Source organism: Falco naumanni, chromosome 9, assembly GCF_017639655.2.
Source record: "Falco naumanni isolate bFalNau1 chromosome 9, bFalNau1.pat, whole genome shotgun sequence".
Taxonomy (NCBI): Eukaryota; Metazoa; Chordata; class Aves; order Falconiformes; family Falconidae; genus Falco; species Falco naumanni.
This window is the reverse complement of record NC_054062.1, coordinates 34,948,597-34,970,581: the sequence shown is the minus strand read 5'-3', so window position 1 is coordinate 34,970,581 and position 21,985 is coordinate 34,948,597. Positions and strand designations below refer to the sequence as shown.

At 39.3% G+C, this 21,985-nt stretch overlaps 1 protein-coding gene across 2 annotated transcripts; it reads left to right on the top strand.

Annotated features, from left to right (window-relative positions):
* The first annotated feature begins 62 nt into the window (after positions 1 to 62).
* Positions 63 to 19,126, top strand: SUPV3L1 (Suv3 like RNA helicase). 2 transcript variants are annotated; one of them, XM_040606665.1, is made up of 15 exons: positions 63 to 327; positions 5,574 to 5,651; positions 5,938 to 6,045; positions 7,651 to 7,765; positions 8,345 to 8,513; positions 9,979 to 10,090; positions 10,375 to 10,452; positions 11,564 to 11,655; positions 12,579 to 12,759; positions 13,155 to 13,248; positions 13,903 to 14,122; positions 14,494 to 14,574; positions 16,083 to 16,259; positions 17,785 to 17,933; positions 18,318 to 19,126. In XM_040606665.1, the coding sequence occupies exons 1-15, from the start codon at positions 81 to 83 to the stop codon at positions 18,808 to 18,810; spliced, it is 2,394 nt and encodes a 797-aa protein (XP_040462599.1). In that variant the 5' UTR covers positions 63 to 80; the 3' UTR covers positions 18,811 to 19,126. The 2 variants fall into 2 exon arrangements, with proteins under 2 accessions (XP_040462599.1, XP_040462600.1); XM_040606666.1 differs by lacking the exons at positions 63 to 327; positions 5,574 to 5,651; positions 5,938 to 6,045; positions 7,651 to 7,765 and having other exon boundaries at positions 8,413 to 8,517.
* Positions 19,127 to 21,985: the final 2,859 nt, after the last annotated feature.

Genomic DNA, 21,985 nt, shown 5'->3' with positions numbered 1-21,985 from the left:
CGGGGCCGCGCATGCGCGCGGTGCCCGGGCGGTCGCGGCGCCGTGACGCGGGAGCCGCGCGCCGCTGCCCTTCGCTGCCGATGAGGCGGTGCGCGTGGCCGCTGCTGCGGCTCCCGGCGCGCGCGGGGCTCCTCCTCCGCCATGGGGGGGCCACCGCCCCCCGGCTGCGCCCCGCCGCCGCCGCATCCTCCTCCGCCTCCTCGAACGGCGGAGACGGCGCCTCCCGGGCCCCCGACACCTCCCTCTTCGTGCCCGTGCCGCTGAAGCCCGTTAGCGACGCGGCCGAGGAAGACGTGGGCGCCGAGCTCACGCGGCCCCTCGACAAGGGTGAGCGCGGGCGCCCGTGAGGCGGCGGCGGCGGGAAGGGGCGGTGGGGCCTCCCGCCCTCGTCCCGCCAGGGCCCGGGTGCGCGGCCCCCCGCCGGGGCCGGGGCCTCTCAAATGCTGAGGGGCAGCGGCGGGCCCCGCCGGGCGGCCTCCTGAGCCCCGGGCCGCCGCTCCGCCGGGCTGGGTGCGGGGGTTGCCTCCCTTGAGAGCGGGGGTCTTCCCGTGCGGCCTGTCCGAGCCGGGTAGCTGCTCGTGTCCGCCGAGGAGAAGGCGGGATGAAAGCTGTCGGGTGCGGTAGCGCCACCGTAGCGAGGTGTTGACCAAGGCCGGCCGTTAGGCGTGCCCTGTGCGGGGGAAAGATCTTTTGGCCTGGTTCCTCCGCTCCCTGTTATAACGCAGTGCTTGATGTGGGAGCAGGGCCCAGAGCTAAGCTGAAATCTTGTTGCATTCCAACACCGTAACTGCATCTGAACTTAGAAGTCTTCTCTGAGAAGTTTTCTCAAATACTGATGTTACCAACAGAAGCACGTTGTCTGCATGTGTGTGTGGCTACGTCAGAATCGGGCAAAGCATTTAGTATTTCTAGTTATTGGCCATCGGTGTTAGAAACTGGAGTTTAATTTCCAGTTAGAACAGTGCAAGTCTGTTTGTGTATTCTTGGGTTTGCCTGTCTTAAAGTACGAGCAAGTAAATGCTAAGTGTAGATGTCTGTGTATCAATTGGGAAACATCTGCTGAGCTGTCTGCTTCAGTGCCCTCTGAGTTACGAGAGCTGCAGAGTATGTTGGAGGCAGAATAGGAGTTTGAACTTCAGCCTTTAAGTAAAATAACATCTTTCTCAGTGTCTCTCAATGTCTTTCTCTCTTACCTGTCTGCTGGGTATATATCCTGCCATTTTACTTGGCACATTAGTTTTTTGACATTTAAGTGGAAACGGAGAAGAAACTCCGTGGTTTACCTTTAGATGCTCTACACTTGTGCTCTTTGATGTCTTTCCTTGTAATCATATCCCAAGAACCACTGAGTGAGTTGTAACTCTTTTTCAGCATTTCCTTTTCTTTAATTATAAACCATACATCCTGTTCATTCTTCATCTGCATTCAGTCTTCTGCTCAGGAAAGGTCTTTACCTAGCTGTGCCAGCATGCCATCTTTAAAGACTTGATAAACAAGAAACAAGTTCTTGATTGTTTTGATATTTGGTGATCCCAAAGCATAGAGGATGTAAATGGAAACTTTTTCTTCATATGGTCTCCTAATTAAGTGTTCTGATGGCATATTATTTGTATGAACTCCAGGTATAGGAAGCATGGGAAAATGATCCTAATTTCTTCAGAGCCCTCAAGAAAAGAACACCTGGTCCTGACATAAAAAGCCTAGCTGGGAGGAAAAATTTTAGACTGCTGTAATGCAAATAATGGTCGTGTTTTCAGACTTGTCTTTGAGTGTTGGCTTTATGTTATTACTGCATTTCTCAAGTGCCAATAAATGTGAATGGTGGCATTTTACTTGTACAATACTCGTGTAATTTCTCAGGTGAGTGGTTATGTTGGATGTCTTCAAAGGTACAGCTAAAATGCTCTGGGAAAATAAATATAGATTCCACTTGGTCTCTGCTAACTTGTTGAGAGAGAACAGATTGGCTAAAATTATTCATGTTCCCACAGGTGAAAATTAACTATCTCAGCCTCAAGTTCTTTCATGTGAGACTTGCAAGGAATACCAGCCAGGTGCACCAATGTAGTGCTCCTCTGGCTTGTTGGCCTGTAGTGTGCTCTCTGTTATGCTGTCAGTAATTTTGTATTTTGAAACCCATTAATAAAGTTAAAGAGGAAACTGGATGAAACCTTCCTTAGCAAATGTCATCCATTTCTTTTTATGTTTATGAAATAAAGTCTTCCTCTGCTTTCCCACCTCAGATTGTGAGCACACACAGTATTATACATGTTTTTTCAATATTTTGAATGAAGATGCTCTGTCAGATTCTGCTGTCAAATATTGAACTAGATTCAATAAAGAAAAACTTATATTTACAGGCTTTTTGATTACAGCTTATGAAGAAACTTTGTTACTTAGTGTGCATCATCTTCTTAGCTTGTTACTTGCTGAAGTGAGACAGTGATGATATTTTTCACCCTAGTCAAACAGTACAATAGAAGCCCTTTCAGAAGCTTACTTTTGCAAAGCCAGTTTTGCAAAACCTTTATCACAAACCTGCTACTTAATGGCCTGTGGTGCAGTTCATTCACTGTTGCATGTTTTCTAGGACTTCATAGGAAGTCCTTAGGAGTGGTGATGTATGCTTTCAATTTTGGTATATCAAGTAGGTCACAGTTAGCAGGAGCTTTGCTTTTGAGCTTTTCTTACAGAGATTATGGCAGAATTTGTCTTTCTCTAGCCTTTCATTGCTTTTACGTTAGTAATGTTCCTGGTACATTTGTGTGATGATGATGTCCTTGTTGTGAAAGGGCCAAACGCACGATGTTATGGGAAACAATAGAACAGTATGAAATTACCGTATGATGGAATGATTTAAGATGTAAGTAAGTAGGGGTTTACTAAAAACCCCTTGTATGATTGCCTTACTGAACAAGATAATTGTTGAGTGACAAGGTAACACTAACACATTTTAGTGAAATATCTAAGGAGCAGTTATGAAAAAAAAACGAAGGAAAAAAGAATAGGTGTTAAACTTAGGAGAGTGAAAAGGAACAAAAGGTCCGCTCATGCATGTAGTATCAAAAGAAAGAAGCGTAAAGAGCAATGAGAGAAGACAGGAATGTAGTAAAGGTAGGTGATCTGCTATCAGTACAGGGAGAGAAAGATTGGTACCTGGCTTCATGATCTTAAGTGCTAGGCCTGAATGTTGCCAAAGTCACTGGGCAGCACAGATTAGGTTTGGTTTGACTGTGGGCCTTCTGGTATGGAGATGATCCATTATCCATTTTGAAGTAAATGCAAACAGAAATCTACTGTAAGAAAGGTCAGTACTTTGTGCCATGTGGCTTCACAGAATCCTTGAAATGATTGTTGATTTGGAGCCCTAATGCTCAGTTGTCATTTAATGTCAATTCTGTGGCTTCGGTTGTCAGACCATAGGGCTGTGCTTACTGGCAAGAAACGTAAGATAGAAAAGATGAGATACTGTCAGCAATTCATGTGTCAGAAACAGGAGGTGCCTGAACGAGTGGATTAGTTAGATGCACAAGGTCACTTGGACTGGACAATAGAGATCTAATAGTCATGGAGAAATTTTAAAATAAAGCTATTCAGCTTCCCCAGTGGTAGCATACAGCCTTACTGAAATGGACTGCTGCCATCCCAGGTGCAGGAAGATGGTTGGAAAGTCTTCCTGCAAATAGGGCTGAAACCTCTAAATGAATTTAATACATCGGAGGCTAACTGCATATTTTCTGAACTTAACCATAGAGTCAGGGCATCTTCTTGCACAGAACCTTAACAAATGCTGCTGAGAAGTCAGAGTGATTGAGGACTAGGAGCTAAAATACTATTCTAGAATGAGAAAATGGAAAAGAAAGGGAAATCTTAGGAGTGAATGGTAATAAAAGGGTAATGATAGAGGCAGGAGACAGATCTCCTGAGCATGTATCCTGATTGCTAGCTGTTGCTATAGGAATAGTTATTACTATGTGCAGTTAGATTAAACTAATGTGGGCCTGTCTTGTTGGACTGCAATGCCAGCTTTGTTTTGTTTTGATACACCTTACTGTTAAGACAAGTATTGTGCTTAGGAAGGTTCATGACCTTGAACGTTGAGGGCTGCCACGATCTGAATGTCACGTTGCCTTGGATAGTAACAAATATTCTGGCATTGACCTTTTCATCTTGTAGTAAGGCCAGTAGGCTGTGAATTTAGCTATATGGCTGATGATGTGTTAGCTGTTGTAACTTCCCTGTACTTTCTTTTAGTGGTGTTTTCCAATCTGTCGTTAATTTCTGGGCTCTTAAACATTTTGCGATGAGAGTGTGGATGCCTGTGTAGTAAGCCTAAAGCCTGCTGACAATCTTGCTTAGTTACTTTTCTGAACATTTCAAACTGTAAGTTAATCCATTAATAGACTACCACAATCATACATGCGATATGGGATGTAGCCACTGCTCTTGTGCTTCTGGCTTTGCCTGCAGTTGAACTTTGCCATATTCTTGTCACCTGGTGATTTTCATTGTGCGAAGTGGGCTATCTGTGTTCTAGAGTACAGTTTTTTTTAGAAAGAGAGGCAGTCTTTCAATAATTTAAGGTTGTTCTTGTGGAAAGCTTTCCATGTCATGGCAGAGAATTCAGAGAGTTTCAGAGCTAGTTGCAGAGAGCAGAGCTTGGCAGTGTTGTGTGCAGTGACTTGTGCTGGCAAACGGGAGGAGTATTGCATTATTTATCCATCCTAGCATTATATAATATAGGGTTTGTAGACTTGAGTTTTATGAATAGCGTAAATTTATGAGTAGATGCTCATGATATTTGCTAGATTTTTGTGATTTTCTGATCTGCTATGGATGGAGAGAGGACATGTTTTTGGCATTGTGATTTAAATAACAGCTAAATTCAGAGTGTACATTAGTAAATACAGTTCTGTTGCAACGCTGAACTTGCCTTTTAAGGGAGAGAAAGGATTTATTAATAACTTTAGAATTAGAGATTTTATACAAACAAATTTGTGATATATATTGAGAAACTTTGGTGAGTTTTCTTCTTCTCTCCTTCATTTAACCTGAGAAATAGGAAGAATACTGCATCTGGTTTGCCTGATCTTTCTGGAGAGTGTGTCTTGGTAGCAGTGTGGTGGCAAGAAGATCTCTCAGGGTGTTTAGTAAAAGCTGTCACCGAGTAGTTTAAGCAGATTTACTTTTCACATTAAAATGTGCTGTTTTCTGATAGGTCCTGATAAAAATCAAACAAAACCGACCCCAAATCCTTAATTACGTTGTTCCATAACATCTTGGCTATGGGTTACCACCTTTATGCTTTTCTGTCAAGTACCAGGGAGAGTGTCTCAAATACTGACCTCATCTTCATGGCAGTTCTTACACTGCTGCAGTTTAAGATTATCCTTTTCCCCAGTAGACTCAGTCGCTGATTGTGTTTAATTTAGGGAAAGATCATTTGAGTTTGTTCAGTATGGCATGGATTCCTTCTCTCCAGAGCAAGGAGGCTATGAGCCATGATTTTTGGGCCAGGAGAATGTGATTTAATTTTGAGCAAACTAAAATAAAATGTTACTCTGTTTCTACAGGTGAAGTTCTAAAAAACTTAAATAAGTTCTACAAAAGAAAAGAAATCCAAAGACTGGGAGTGGAAAATGGATTAGATGGTAAGAAAATGTTCACTGATCTTATTTTTTTTTTTTTTTTAATGTGGAATGTGTTTTTATTCATTACGATGTTAAGTAGATCTGATCTTTTCTGGGTCTCACAACACTGCTTGTTTAGGTTTTCTCTGCCACTCGGTTCAAATAACCTTTATATTTACTTGTAATATCTCATATTAATGTATAGGTTTTCCATGGACTACTTCAGAGGTTTTTTGTGTGTTTACACATATGAGTTTGTGATCCCAGTGACATTCACTTTATTCTTTTTTTTTTTTTTTTTCTCTAGCTCGCCTGTTTCACCAAGCATTTATAAGCTTTAGGAAGTATATCATGGAATCCAGTTCTGTGAGTGCTGATTTGCATATTATTCTCAATGATATATGCTGTGGTGCAGGCAAGTATCTGGAGTGCTTGTAATATAAAATAAGCAAATTTTTTTTGTGTTTTTGACCTGAATGCTTACCTAGGTACCTGTGGACCCCCCTGCTGTGCTGTAAAAGAGGTTAAAAATTTGTGCCTGTCCTTTGGAGTGTTCTGTCATTAAGTCTTCTGAAGTGGAAACAAGAGAGGTGGAGGTCTTAGCAAGAAGCAGTCTGTTGTTTTATAGCATTTATTCATTGCTGAAATGAAAACAGTACTGTTCCATTTATTCCTCTCTTAAAAATTCAGTAGTCACTAGGGGGCACTTTGAGAGCTTTCTCCTGGCAGGTGGCTTTAAGTACTTGGGAGTACAGCTCTGTGACTATGCTTTGTTTCCCTGTGGCACTAATAGAAGTCAGTGTTGTTTGCTTGCTTAGTGCATCATGTGTTGTAACTAACAGCACTTTACTAAAGAGGTGTTGCTAGCTGATAACAGCAGAAATGGCCTTCTCCACAAATTGGGCTGCAGAACTTTGGCATACTGTGTGTGTTTTTAATGATGGCAATTTAAAGGTTACAGTGGCCATTAGTTTTGCCATAAAATGTAAATATCTAGATTTTAAATGTTTACTGTCTTAGAATATTTAAAATGTCTTTTTATATGATTGTGCATAAAATCTCCTATGTGATTTCCTCACTTCCACTCCTTATTTACTTTATATATGAACATTGTTTATGTATGCCTTAAAGCTCACATATGTAGGAGTGTAAAGGGTCATTTATTGTGGTGGTTTTGAAGATTTTTTAGTTGAGTTTTTCTTGTCCAAAGATGATAAATGAAAATACTACAGTTTTTAAGTTCTTCAGATTTTTCACAATAATTTTGATTCATTGAATACTAAATCGCTATTGAAAAAAAACCACCAACAACAAACCAACAACACTGCTTTTGGTTTTGTGTTTGTGTGCTTGATAATAACAGTTTTTTAGATCCAGATGGGTCTTTGAAATACTGTGAGTGCTGGGCCATTGGCGTGTGACCTAAAATGAGATCTTTAAAGCCACGTGTCTACTCTGCAAACATTCAGACAAGTGAATATGGATGTCTCTTCTGAGCTGATTTTTCTTTTCTCACCTAGCTATTGCAGACTGACAATTTTGAATCAGCATCCCAAGTCTTAGTAGCTTAGGGAAGCTGCAAACTATTCTGTTTTTCTCTATTTGTAAAAGCATTTTAGAAGCTTTTATTTTATTTTATTCCAAGGCAGCATATGAATTTAGGAAGAAAAGGCTAAAATCTTCTTGGGACAGAAAAGCAATTTGTCATCCATTTTTTCCATAGTTTCTCATCTTGTTTAGAAGTTCTGTAGACATGTAGGCTAACCAGGGTGAATATACTTAAATGAGACTTTAAAAAAAATTTAAATATATACTATTGTGTTTGTATTGCATTGCTTAATGAGTCCATGTACTCATGTTAGTTTACTTTTCTGCCATTGAGATAATTATTGAACTTTGTAGAGAGCCAGAAGTCAAAAGAATTGCGTAAGTGTGTGGTGGAAGTAGTAGATTTTTTTTTTTTAAAGTTTATTGTGAAGATACACACCTTCAAACTTTCTTAAAAGGCTTTGTCTTCTAGGTCACGTGGATGATCTCTTTCCATTTTTCCTGAGGCATGCAAAGCAGATCTTTCCAATGCTGGACTGTATGGATGATCTGCGCAAGATTAGTGATTTAAGATTGCCACCCAACTGGTCAGTGTGTTTTAAGTTGTTGCAGTATTTTCTTTTCTTAGTGTCATAGAATTTCATACTCTGTGGACTTAAGCTTTATGATGTATAATTGCACTGTATTTTCAGTTCCATTTCTCTGTTTTTACAATAATTTGTGTCAGGAACTCTTATCTTTGTTATAAGATATGTAGCAATCAATTAAAAGGAAAGTAAGATTATATCAGCTATGAAAGTCGCTGAGTTGGTATTGCCTTTCCAGAAAGTTGTCTTCTGGCTGTATCTGTTTGGGAGGTAGCATGCCAGAGCGTTAAAATGGTAATATACCCAAGGAGAGAGACCGCAGTAATGAGAATTACTTTAAGCACACTGTATGAGTTCCACTCTAAATCTTTGAAAGCATTGTATGATTTAGAAGATGAATCTATAAGACATTGTAACCTCTTTATATTGTCTCTATTTAAGCACTTGGTCTTTCTGCTTTCAACACACATTAAAAAGTCTATGAATATGTAAAAGTTTAAGCTAATTTGCAATTTCCCCCGAGTACCAGGAACACTAGATAAATGTTCAACAGATCTGCTTTTTTTGTGTATGTTTTAGGTATCCAGATGCCAGGGCTATTCAGCGAAAGATAATATTCCATGCTGGTCCTACAAACAGTGGAAAAACTTACCATGCTATCCAGAGATTTTTGTCAGCAAAATCTGCAATATACTGTGGTCCACTAAAACTGCTGGCTCATGAGATCTTCCAAAAGAGTAATGACGCTGTCAGTATGTTATATTAATTACCTACATCCTTAGTACTGGAACACTCATGAATGCATGTTTGTGAAGTACTGTAGTTGCTTAAGGTAGTCGATGAAGCAGTGTGCTTGAATGGGTGCTTTTGCTCTGCAGTAGTGTCGGCTCATTGAATACCAGTTGTGCATTTGTGCTTTAGGTGTGCAGAATGGAACATCACTCTCCCCGAAATATGTGCTATGCAATCATCCCTGTAACCTGCCTCCATTTTCCTGTAATGTTTTGCTCCCTGGGTTTAGCCAGGTTCTAGTATTAGCTTTTTCAGTGTGGAAACCATGGCTTCTTTTGCCCATGACCTTTATTTTAGCTTGTACTCAAGGAGTTACCCTTGCTTAACTCCCCTCAACCTTCTGCTTTTATGTTTAAATATATTTCACTCAACTATCTAATAAAAAGTTCTGCAGGTCCAGATGTGTTGAGTTGAAGAGCAGTGTCCTGTATCAGGTCCCTAGAGGAAGCTTTCATTAGTACTTTCCTTTTATAGCTTCTAGGATCTTTTTGAGAGCTCCTCACCAGTGTGTTTCCAGCTGCACAGAACCACGCCAGTTCTGAAGCTGTACAGTAACATATCACGTTAATGCAGCATAGTGTGTATGTACAGTAGTGTTTACCAAATGATGTGATTTCCTTTTTTTTTAAGTCTTTGATTTAGCGTGTTTGTAGTTCCTATTATTGGTTTATCAAAGTAATATGTCAGAAAGATTAGCTTGTCCTAGGAGATACCTGTAATGTGTACCATGTAGTGAATGTGGATACCATGTAGGCATGTTCCTTCTTAGTAGTTACCGCATTTTTTTCCCCATGTATTCAGTGAGTGTGAGGACTTTTCACTTGGCAGCTCATGGATCATATGCAGCCCTTGAGGCTTAAACAGGGCTTCCTGCGTGGCTCTGCATGTGGCTTAGGTATGGAAGGAGCAGCCATCTGCCTGAGATTGGCAAGTGTAGAGCTGACAGAGTGTGGTGACCCCTGCTGTCTTGCACAGCTAGTCTTCATGAACTCTTGCTGTGTGAGTGTAAGGCAGCAGGTAACACACCCAACAGGGCAATCCCCAAATGAACTGCAAAAGGCTGGAGCTTGCAAGGCTCCTTCACTGCTGGGCCTTGCTTTATGAGCCTCTTGTGCTGCAGCTCTTGTGACAGTTCTTCTGTTGCAGATGTGACAGCTCTGAAGTGCTCAGAGGTTGCATAATCTCCTTGCCAGGCATAGGAGAGAGTATCTAATTACAGATACTACCTCTTCATTGTACCCTTCAGTCTGATAGGACTTAAATACAAAGCACAAGTCTCAGAAGGCTGAGTAGTTATTTTCGGGATAGCTTCCATTATACTGTTTTAGAGCCAGTTTAAGAAACTGATTTTTTTTTCCCCTTTGAAAAGGGGATTCTGTTATATTGAAGAAACGTAACATGAGTTTTCTGAATTCATTTAGAATGTGCCATGTGACTTGGTGACAGGAGAAGAGCGTGTGTATGCCAATGAAGATGCCAGACAAGCTCCTCATATTGCTTGTACCATTGAAATGTGCAGCACTAATACGCCTTGTATGTATACATAATTGTTTCAGTCATATCTATGGTATCTTTATGTGTATTATTGCTTGGACTCTGAAGTGGCTGAACTATTCCTTTTCACTTATTTGAACAATTTCTGAACTATGTTAGAGCAGTTAATAAAACCTGAATCATCTCAGAATAGCTTTTTGGTGATAGAGGGTTCACTTGATTTGAGTAATCTGTTTTAGAAAGCCTTCTAGTTCCTTCCTGTGTTGTATTGCTGTTATAGATGCTCTTCCTTAGTGCATCATATTTTGCTTTTTTGTTTTAAGATGAGGTTGCTGTGATTGATGAAATTCAGATGATCAGAGATCCTGCCAGAGGGTGGGCTTGGACAAGAGCCCTTCTAGGTAAGTTTTTTTGTGTTGACAATGAACTAATTTAATGTGACTATGAATGGCACACTACATTCAAGCTTAGCAGTCACTATATTCATGAGTGGTTACAATATATAATGCAAAATAAAAGTGTTTTTTCTTGATATGTCTTCTCACAGCAAGTTAGAGATACTCTGCCTCAAAGGATTTGTCTGTATGGCAGCAATATACCTCTCATATTTTACTTACTATTTTTGTAAAATTTTATGCTCTTTGAGTTACACAGATGCCTCTTTTAGTTTTGCTTCCTTGGATGATATGGAATCTTTCTGTTGTTACACTGTGCTGTCCTTTTGCATTGATTGTTTTCTAGAAACCTTGCTTTTTTCTGTTCAATTAAAACAACACAGTTTTTCACAGATTTTGTTATGAAGAGATACTGTTAAATGTATGGCAACATGATAAACAATAAATATTTTATAGTGTTAATTTCAAATTATAGCTCATTTTATAGAGATGCATTGATCTGTAAATTCTTAGAAGAATGCTTCTTTCAATAATTTTAGCATTTTTCAAGGGGAATTTTTTAAACTTTTTTCCTGAGATTTTGAACAGAAGTTTGAAATCTTATTGACCCGCCCCCCTGTTTCCCCCACCCTTCCCTTCACTGCTTTGGATGCTAAGTTTAACAGGGTAATTTTCACTGTTCTTCTATATCCTATTTTTTTCCCTTTTTCTATTCTGGCTCCACATTCATAATTTCAGAAGGTCACGCAGAAAACAAAGCTCTTCAGTTCTGCTATGGTTTGTTTTGGTAGTTAATAATACATTAATAGTAAAGAAAACATACTCAAAGCTTTGCTCCATTTGTTCAGTGGTTGAGGGTACCTCTTGCTTTGGCTGAGATGGTGCAAGAAGATATTAACTGCTCTGATTGTTATACTGGTAGATTTCCAAGCATCACTTGCTGGTATGAGAGCAAGAGCAGCTCTAAGGAAGTAGTGTATTGTGGGAGGTGAAATACGGTCCTTGTTGATGTGTTTAGCAAGCAAAGTATGATTCTTGGGTCACAGAAGTCAGCTAAAGCTACTGTTGTCTATAAATATGTAACATTTTGCATTTTATTTCACTGGATCTTGTTCAGGACTGTGTGCAGAAGAAATCCATGTTTGTGGGGAAGCTGCTGCTATTGACTTGGTGACAGAGCTCATGTACACGACAGGGGAAGAAGTTGAAGTAAGCTTTTTTAATTCTGTAAAGTTCTGAACAGATCAGGTTCCTCTTGCTGGAAAACAGGCAAAAATTTAGGGTCTTTAGTGGGTTGATCAAAGTTGTTCTTGCAGGCATTCTTGTTAAAATGCTTCTCAATTCCTCTAAACCAAAGGAGACATTATAAAGTTGTTTCTTCTTCCTTTTTTTATTTTTTTTTTTTAGTGCTGTTATTTTGCTTAAAGAAGGTAAGTGCTTTGCTGAGTCCCCTCAGGGAATGCTACAGCTGTTTAGGATCTTTCTTTACAGTTCTGTTCTTCTTGGAGGGCACAGTACCCTCACGTTTGCTGAGGTTGCTGGATCTGTTGATAGTTATTCTCCATATGGTGAGGAAGGGACATAAAGCTAACACCTCCAGAAGAAAGTGATTGAAAGATCTCTGAAACCAAACTTTACTGTCATAAATATTTTTTTTTTCCTTGGGAAGACTCCTTTGTGAAGGGTATTTAAAAACATAAAATTTAGTGCTAAGGAAGTCCAGCCTGCATGATTTCATGATGAATTAACGGTAGCTTTGTATATCTGTGCGTGGTGGGGTGTGTAGTTCTGAAAGGGGACCAGTTACAGCATTCAGATGATTGAAAACAGGAATAATTTCTTGATAGAATTGCTACGCAGACTGTATACTTCTTTTCTTGAATCTAGTTTACATGTAAAAATGTATAGTTCTTCTGTTTCTTGAAAAGGCCATGTAGTTTGCAGCTTGGGAAGTGCTGCAGTTATGCAAATGCATAAGGTGTATGTCAGCTTCTCACCATTAATTATCCCTTCAGGACTGTGAGAGGTCCCTCAGTGTTACAATCAATTGTGATGATAACCATGCTGGCTGATATTCCACAGGGATTTTTCTTTTAAAAACATACTATCTTTGAAAACTCCTTTGATTCTAGGTCCGAAACTACAAGAGACTCACTCCTCTTACTGTCCTGGATTATGCCTTAGAATCTTTAGATAACCTCCGTCCTGGGGACTGCATTGTCTGTTTCAGTAAGAATGACATTTATTCTATCAGTCGACAGATTGAAGCCAGAGGATTAGAATGTGCTGTCATATATGGCAGTCTGCCACCAGGTAAAGCACTGTTCTATTTATTTTAAAGGGAACATTCTGCTTCTTGCCACTTTCTTAAAAAAACTTAGAATTAAGCAATACAAGTTTTCCTATTTTTGCGTCTCTGTATAGTTAATCAACTTTCATAGACTAGTGCTTTAATCTTGGGATTAGACCTTTATTATGTACTTAATATTGATTTTCAGATAGATGTAATTAAATGAGGTCCATCCACAGCTCTGGGAATGATGTAAATCCCTCCTGCCCCCTTCCCTCAACAACAGCCAAATACCAATCAAATACCAATTATTTTTTTTTCCCTCAGCCTATTATAAAGGCATGGGCCTTAGTGATACATTGTCTTTGTTTTGTAAGAAGAGTTTGCTATTGTGAAGTGTTTTGTCATTCTGTTTTAGGAACAAAACTTGAACAGGCAAAGAAATTCAATGATCCCGATGATCCATGCAAAATTTTAGTTGCTACAGATGCAATTGGAATGGGACTCAATTTGTAAGTACTTGGAGCAGGTTATGGTACAACTATTTTTTTCTTTGGGTGTGATACCTGCATTAATATCCTCACTTGCTTCTCCCCAGTTTGACTAATATGGCTAGATATCTGCTATGTCTAGATAACACAGTACATAAGTTTTTAATTTTGAAGTACTGTTCAATTTGATTGGGTAGAACTAAGCATTAATTTAAAAACCGATTCTAAGAATTAAATGGCTCACTTGGCCTAATTCTGTGTGATAGTAGGCACTGTTAAGATCCTTTTGATTCACTGGAGTCGGATATGCTAGGTTGTCAGAGTATTAGTCTCTTGCATTTCTGAAACACAGGGTAACTTCAGTCCAGTTTCAGATGTATTTTGTTTCTGAAGATGATGCAGTCACATTGCTGTAAACTGCTGAGGCAGATGAGGAGTGGATTGGGACCCTATTAGAACACAGTTGTTGTGTGTGTGGGTAATGATTCTCCTGCAATTAACCGGAAAACTTACGCTTCCCTTTTGAATATGCTGTGTCCATAAGTAGTGTTTGTGGTCCCTTAATGTACAGAGGGACAAAAAGCTCAAAAATTTTTTTCATTCTTCTGTAGTAGGTTGTATATTGGAAACAATCTGCAAAAAAGGATTCCTCTTTGTTTTTTTAAAATATTTCAGGTGTATAAGAAGAATAATTTTTAACTCTATAGTAAAGCCAACTATCAATGAGAAGGGAGAAAAGGAAATAGACTCCATTACAACTTCTCAGGCTCTACAAATTGCTGGGAGAGCTGGGCGTTACGGCTCATCCTTCAAACAAGGAGAAGTCACTACAATGCATCGTGATGACCTCGTGCAGCTGAAGGAAATTTTGAATGAGCCTGTGCGCCCTGTGAAGGTGAGAGGCCCAGTACCTAGCTTGTACAGATGTGCTCTGGAGCTGTTTTACTATGGTCTGATACCAAATTATTTTTCCTTGTGTCCGTTTACCAGTAAGTAATAAAAATGGGTTGTGTCATGCAGAAGTGACTTGAATATCTGTCCCATTTGGAGGCTTGCGATATGTCATTTATGTTGAAGCTGTGCTTTTAAGGGTTAAAAGCTCAAACACAAAAGTTCTTAAGTTCTAGGTAGATGTGGTAAATAAATTGGACTCTGTGGGGTGCTTTGGTTTCTTGCATTTTGTCTTTCTGTATGTTGTTTCTGATGCACTAACTCTATAACAATATTGAGAATTAATGGAAATTTTTTTCTTTATTTTCCCTTTAGGCAGCTGGCCTACATCCTACTCCTGAGCAGATAGAAATGTTTGCTTACCACCTCCCTGATGCCACTCTATCCAATCTAATTGTAAGAATTATCAAAATGTTATCTTCTGCTTTAAAAACTTAAGCATCGCTTATAGTCACTGCTTTTGTATGAACATGCACTTTGGGAACCTAACAGTCAGCCTTGTGCGTATCTTTTATCAGTTGGATTCTTCTATCTACTGCAGCAGTGACTGCAAATACCATTAGAATGCTTAACTCTTCTGTGTTATAATAAACTTGAAAGCTGTCGAAGCATGTAAATATGCTTATGTGTGTTGAAGAATGTGCAACAGCCTTTCTCATTTACCTTTCCTGTATTTTAAATGTAGACTTCTTGGTCTGAGGCTGAAAATACTAGAGGTTGAAATTTTGATAAATTTATTTGAAAATTCCTGGGAAACTGTGCTAGTTATATCAGATTTCTCTACATCTGAGAGCTACTTGATTTTTTTTCCTGTTTCTGTGGACTTTATGATAAACCAGTGCATACTTTACTTTGAGGGAACAGATTTTGTGGAATCTACTTGATCTCATCATTAGCTGAATAGGAGAGTTTTTAGAAGTGCCTAAACCTTTTAAAGTAGAAGTTAATCTTCCAATGCTGTATTTAAAAAATAGTGTCACGGTTTTTAGTACACTGAGAAATTCTTAGCAGCTTTCATTAATTTAAATGTGTATTATTGTTCTCTGCTGACGTGCTGTTATGTAGCACAGTGTAGGGTTTCTGACCTCAAGATAAAAGATTATACTTGGAGATCTCCTGGAAGACTTAGGCTGGTAGGGTAACAGCACATCTTTAAAATTTCACTGTTGAGAATTTCTGGACTAGCATGGAAATGTGAATATAAAAACCCGGTATTAGTATTGATCTCTTAAGTATTCAGTCACATATTTAATTAAGAAGCTCAGGGTTTCTTTAAATATCTTTTGAAAAATCTTTCCAAGATTTAAACTAGAGAAATAATTTTGGGTGCCAAAAAAATTTCCCCTGCGATGTGCAGTGGCAGCTCTTGTTTCTCCAAATGTTGGATAGGTTTCAGGTATTATTTGAAGCCTTCTATTACAATACTGTATTTATCTTGTGATTTCTTTCTTCCTAAAGTAGATCTGTTCTTGACATTGAGCTAAAAGTACCTCAATTATTGCATTTTATGTTGTAAAGTTAGCTTTTTGGGTCAGGTAAGTGCCAAACCTGGAACAAGTTCTAAACATAGTAGTAAGTGGTTCCTGTGGTGGTGTTCTTTGTAACGAAAATGTACACTTCCAGAACACTGTATTTATTACTTAGAAGGCTAATTGAAAATGCTTAAATAAAGCAGTGTGTTATGTCTTCTTTTCTGACTCTGTCATAGAGAATTTAATGACAATCCTGTTAAAAGAGGAGAGGGAACTCTTCTGCCCTGTTACTGTGGTCAAATTTGATATTTTTAGCTGTTCTTTCAGTGTAATTAGCCTTTGAAACAACAAATAATTTTTGTGTTTGGTAATACAAAGTTTAACAGCCCTCTGCTGTAATAACATCCTCTTCATTTGGTTATATTTTCACAGGATATTTTTGTGAGTCTCTCACAAGTCGATGGGCTTTATTTTGTCTGCAATATTGATGACTTTAAATTTCTAGCAGATATGATTCAGCACATTCCACTAAACTTGCGATCACGATATGTCTTCTGCACTGCACCCTTGAACAGAAAAGAGCCTTTTGTGTGTACCATGTTGTTGAAGGTCAGTCACTTTTTTCATCCAAAAGATGTGGTATTTATATGAGAGAGAAAGTGGGTCTTGATGCATTGAGACTGTATCGAGGTGCTATATTTATTGTGGGTTTTGCCATTAGATAATTTGAGAGGATTCTTAAAGTGCTCACAGGTAGTAATATAAAATAGCTGGAGATGTTTTGGGTTTTTTTATTGCATTTTTCACTGTTTTTATTGGCCAGAGCTTATAACCTCTGAGAACCAGTTCTCATTTTGTGATGTAAAGTTTGGATACTTTTTCTGCTGTTTGCCTCAGAGAACCGTACCTGCTTGCTTTGCAGGTGATCTTTGAACTGAAAGAGATCAGAATTGTGTTACGTAGACATGTGCACTGTTAAGCTTTACACTACAGTGTGTTTAAAAGTTATCCTTAAAAACTAAGATAACACTGCTTACTGCTTGTCAACGAAAGAAAAGAATGTGGGGTTAAATGTGGTTGCTGATGTTATAATACAGTTGCATAGAATTAAAACCTGAGTGCTGTAAGTTGCTCTCAGAATTATGTCATTTCACTTTTCAGACCTGGATGAACTGTTTTCCGCTGTGCCCCTGGAGTGATTATTTTGAGGAATTTGTAGTCAGCCGATTTAAGTTTTTCAGGATTAATAATTTTGTTTGAGACTGTTACTTTGTTAGACAGTGTTGCCTTTGTCCCCTTTTAGAGACTGCATTAAACATTTTTAATAAAGCAGAATAAAAATAGAACTGATATGTGCCCTTGTGTCACAGACATTAGACTTGCTTTTCAGAAATGGCTAATAATGTTCTTTAGAAATTGAGTGATTGGAGTTGAAAAAAGATGTGCTTCATTAAAAAAATGCTTATCATTCAGATCCCAAGTAATGAAGGTGCAGAGGAGCATAATGTCATGTCAGAGGGATGTTGTGAATGCCTGTGAATTTAAGCCCCGTTCCTTGTCAAAAAAACTCTGGTATCAGCCAGTTAAGAAGCACTTAAGTCATCCAATGCCTCTGAAAATTTTAAATGTAAATCTTATTTGGTTTGTTTATCTGTTAGTAAAAGAGCTGAGATGTCTAGTTTTCAGAAGGGCTGATTTCTAGTGCAGATTAATCTGTTTGCATTGTGAACAGTGTGTTTCCTAAGTCAGGGAACACATGTAACATTTTCTCAACCCTGGAGATTTTGAAACAAGATAATGAACAGAATAGGTGCGCAAGAAGAAAAAAAGACAAAGTCCATCTGCTTTGCTGAGTGAAATCATATGTCTTCAGTGTTACTCTTTTCTGGATAGCTCTATACTTCTGTTGCTTAACTCTATGCATGGCCCATGGACAAATAGTGTTAATGAGGCCCGGAAAAGGAGAGGTGATTCCTATGTTGAGTAATTAAGTAAAGGAATGTGTGGTATTTGGGCTGTGTAAAACAAAGCAGATATTTTTCTGGAGTGTTGTGTGTACAGACCCAAGGGAATTTAACTAATTTAGGATTTCTTCCTTCCTAATTGAGGACTTTGCTGAATCTTTGTTTTTCAGTTTGCAAGACAGTTCAGTAGAAATGAGCCTCTGACATTTGACTGGCTCTGTCGGCACACCAAATGGCCATTAGCTGCTCCAAAGAACATCAAAGAACTTGTACACCTTGAAGCTGTTCATGATGTTTTTGACCTCTATCTGTGGTTAAGGTATTGTCTTTGTGCTTGAAAATTATTGTTATTTTTTCCTAATATTTGTGACTTACAGTCCTAGAAAAACAGCGTCTTCTAGCCGGTGTGCATGTGGTGGGCTCCTTTAGCCCTTTAGAGGATCCTGACAAATGCAAATGTAGCTATGTTGTGGGAGCAGTCATGGGTTCTGCGGAGAACATTTTGTGACTGACAGAAAGTTAGAAACAAGGTGGTCCTGGACTGGAGCAGCTGAAATGCCACTTAAAATACAGTGGCCTTCCCATGCAACATGTAATATTTTATTTTTTTTTTTTACTTTACATAGTACATATCTCATTTTTGTCCCAGTCAGCAGTCTTTTAATGAAAAGGTTTAATTGTGTGTTGTTTTGCCTCTCTTCAGTTACCGCTTCATGGATATGTTCCCTGATGCTGTCCTTGTAAGGGAAGTTCAGAAAAAACTAGATGACATTATACAAGTTGGTGTCTGCAACATCACAAAGCTGATCCGAGCATCACAATCTGCAGCTGCTCCTGGCACAGCAGACGTGTCAGAAGACTTTCCCCTTTCAAGGACTAAGAGGAATACCAGGGCGATTTCAGACCGTCATGGTGCAAAATCCACAGAGGCACACTCTGTTGCAGTGGAGGTTCCAGGAGAAAGAAGAGCAAAGAACTTGAAAGCCTATCAGTCTGCTACAAGGCAGGAGGATCTGAAAAGCTATGGACATGGATCTCTTGCCAACAGATTGCTGCGTGAAGGACTTCTAACACAAGAAATGCTAAGACAGCTGGAGAGTGAGTGGCAGGATCAGCACAGGAATGGTAGATATGGCCTTGGTTCAAAAAGAGGTGATCAGAATAGTTCAAAGGAAATGGGGAAAAAGAAAAAATAGAGCCATGTCCTAATTCTCTTTAGTTTTTATTCATGAAATAAAATACTATTTTAATAACTTCTTTGGCATTTCATGTCTACAATGCTGCAGCGCCTTGATGTTTCTCCTTCTCCTGTGATGTTACGTGAAGCACTTGGAGAAATGGACTCTTAAAAGCTCAGAGGCCATAAATTTGCTTTTATCAGCCAGCTGTACACTGGTTCAATCATGTGTCCAGCATAAGTCTATGATCCACTGCTATGTGACAATTTGAACTTTATGTCTTCTTGCAAGATACCCTCACATTGTTAATAAACATCAGATATTTCACTAGTAATGAATTAGCTACTCATTTGATCCCTTCCCAAAGGGCAGACTTTAACAGATAATGAGCAAGTAATGAACAACCTGGCAGGAAATTGGGTCAGAGTGGTGATAGGAGTCACGCACCTCTAACCTGTGTCCTGTGAAAATGTAGAAGGAGGCAGAAAAGCATTTGTGTTAATGTGTTGTGGAACGATGAAATTCTGGCCACAGGAATTTTTGAGTAAATTCCAATCCTGTCATCTGAGGGATAATTACTGAAACAAAGCAAAATCTGTCTTTGCTCTTTAACTTGTATTCTTTCTCCAGGAAAAGCTCGTCACACTGATTCAGGCAAAGTGGAGGGGGGAGGCATGGGGAGGAGGTGTTAGGGGCATAGGTGTAATCAATTTACTTTTGAGAACTTCAAATATCTGTTTCTCCTTGACTTTTTCTAATTTGTTTCATACAAATAATTTTATTCTGTTGCACTTCATAGATTTTTTTTTTTTGCTTCACATGCCAGTTTGTTTCTGATACCTGAATTTTGAGAGGAGACATGCAATATTTTACTTAAGTTCATATAACAGCTTATAGTTTAAGTAGCAGCTTGTGGGTTGATATTTGTGCCAGTAATATTTCCACATACCTATTTTATTGTGGCTGTCATCAGCTGGAAAAGTTAGGTGTTTACCACCTGGCGGAAGGTTTAATTTGTTGGAACTAAGTTCTCAGGAACAGGAGTTTTTTTCCTGATGCAGTGTCACTGAATAATGTTGAAGGCAGTGCACCGCCAGGCTATGCCTCTTTCGTACACATGCAGATGCTCTGTCATTAGTTTTTATTGTGAGCAGCTTTAAGGTATGCTTTTGAGCTCCCAGTTAGGGATACTGGAGAGTGGAAATAATTGGGTGCCGAAACTGCTGTGTATTCACAGAAATGGGTTTCAGCATAGGATGTGTTACCTGGGGTTGCCTGAGGAGAATAATGCTGCAGCAACCATATTTCAGAGTTTGGCTATATACACGTCTGCAGATCCTGCTTGTGTTAGTGTTGGGATACTTGTAAAAGCCAGGTTGAATTTCACTGTTTCAAATACCTGACTTTCTAAAATGATCAACCACATATTTTTGCAGGTTGAAAGTTTGTTCCGAGTCCTCTTTGCTTCCTCCTAGTATCAATCCTTTAAGCTGCTGTTCAGAAACAAGTCTGCAGCAGTTTGAATAATGTTTTAAACAGCTGTTTTCAGCGTATTTCATGTGCTCTTTCCCCATTATTTACTAAAAAGCAAGCAGTGCGTAAATGTTTCTAGCCCACATGATCTCCTGCTGATTTCAGTACCAGGCTGGTAGGGAGGGAAAATTTTAAGTCCTTGCCCTGCAAAGCCCCATCTTTCTTTCCTCCTCCAATAAAAACCAAGCAGCTATATATGTGCAGCAACGAGCATATGAATGTTGTGAATTTTCTGCTTTGCAGATGAGTAATTCTGCTTTGCTCTCTGAGTCCTGACAGCCACTGCTTAACAGCAACATGACTTGCAGAGAATGTGAACTTGCAATTAACCCTTACAAATGTATTCCATTTAGTACTATTCAAATAGGCTTTGTGATGTGGATTATGTGATTGAGTGGTATCAATTGCCTCCTTGTGTCTTTAGCACTTGACAGACTCGAAGGGAAGTCGTAGTTGCTCGAGCTTGCAGACGGGTATTGACAGCATGCATTTGCCCACTTACCTCTTGGACTGGGCTCCTCGCTGAATCTGCAAACCACTGTTTAAAACGACGCTTGTGGGAGAACAGCTCCTGTTTTCTCTCCCCCAGTGGTGTGGGACTGGGTTGCAGGAGACCCACTTTGCTACTGTAGTCTGTTTTGATAAATTTATCCTTTAATTGTATGCTAAGCTGCATACTAGTGTGTATTTTTGAGTAAGGAGAGAGTGGCTGGGACTTTGGGGTATAAGCCAGCCTTGTGTTTGAGCACCAGGCCTTGCAATAAGGAAGCTAAATGACTATAAGCATTCTTTTTTGTATTTTGCTGAGATTAGCACTTGGCTTAACTCATTGCTTGTTTCCATAGTGACTCCATAGTAACTGTTTTAAGAGCTCTGAAGTTTATTCAGGCGTTTCCAGGCTGACTTTTTATGAAAGTTTTCTTTTCTTCTGAGCTAATGGTGTGGCTGTCATTGACTCCCATTAGAATGGCTGCCAAATTGGTCCCATGTGGTACAATCCGGACTGGTGTGGTGCAGAGCTATGCCAGCTGCACGTTTTTAACGTGCCCTGTGCAAGCAAGCCTCTGGGGGAGGACTGAGTGGCCTCTTGCTCTTCATGGGGCTGTGCTGAAACTTTTTCATTTAAAACAACTTCAACAACATTGTTCACTTGATCTAGGAACCACATTTGCAAAACTGTTTATTTCAGGTGTTCAGATTTCCAAACTAATTTCAAACATTAAAGTTACAGATGTTTGGTAGTTTATTGATTTCACAATTTAATTTTTTTGTGTTTATTTGTTATGCTTCAAATGTAAAATGCTGATTGTAACAGCACTACTTGGTAAAAGTCTTCTTTCTCTTAAGCCAATGCTTTTCTGTCTGTGCTGTCTCCATCTCTTCTAAATAATGCCTATCCTTGGAGTGGATTTTCCTGTCAGTCCCCTCATCTCATGTTCAGCCTGATGTTGCCCTAAGATGGGTATATGCAGGACAAAGGTGGAGACCCCTTTCTGTTCTGAGTTTTGATGAACTTGTGGGAATGTAATGGGGAACAAAGCTGCTGCTACTGGGAGGGGAAACGTGTTCTAAGAGTTGGTCTTGGAAGCATAAGCTATAACAAAGAAGGATTTCTCTTGATAACTTGCCTGTAGCCTTGCCCACTGACTCCTTGTTAAGC

Coding starts and splice junctions, on each gene's coding strand:
- SUPV3L1 (XM_040606665.1), top strand. CDS start 81: ATGAGGCGGTGCGCGTGGCCGCTGCTGCGGCTCCCGGCGCGCGCGGGG. Junction 7,766..8,344: donor TTAAGATTGCCACCCAACTG/GTCAGTGTGTTT, acceptor TGTATGTTTTAG/GTATCCAGATGCCAGGGCTA. Junction 13,249..13,902: donor ATTGGAATGGGACTCAATTT/GTAAGTACTTGG, acceptor AAAATATTTCAG/GTGTATAAGAAGAATAATTT.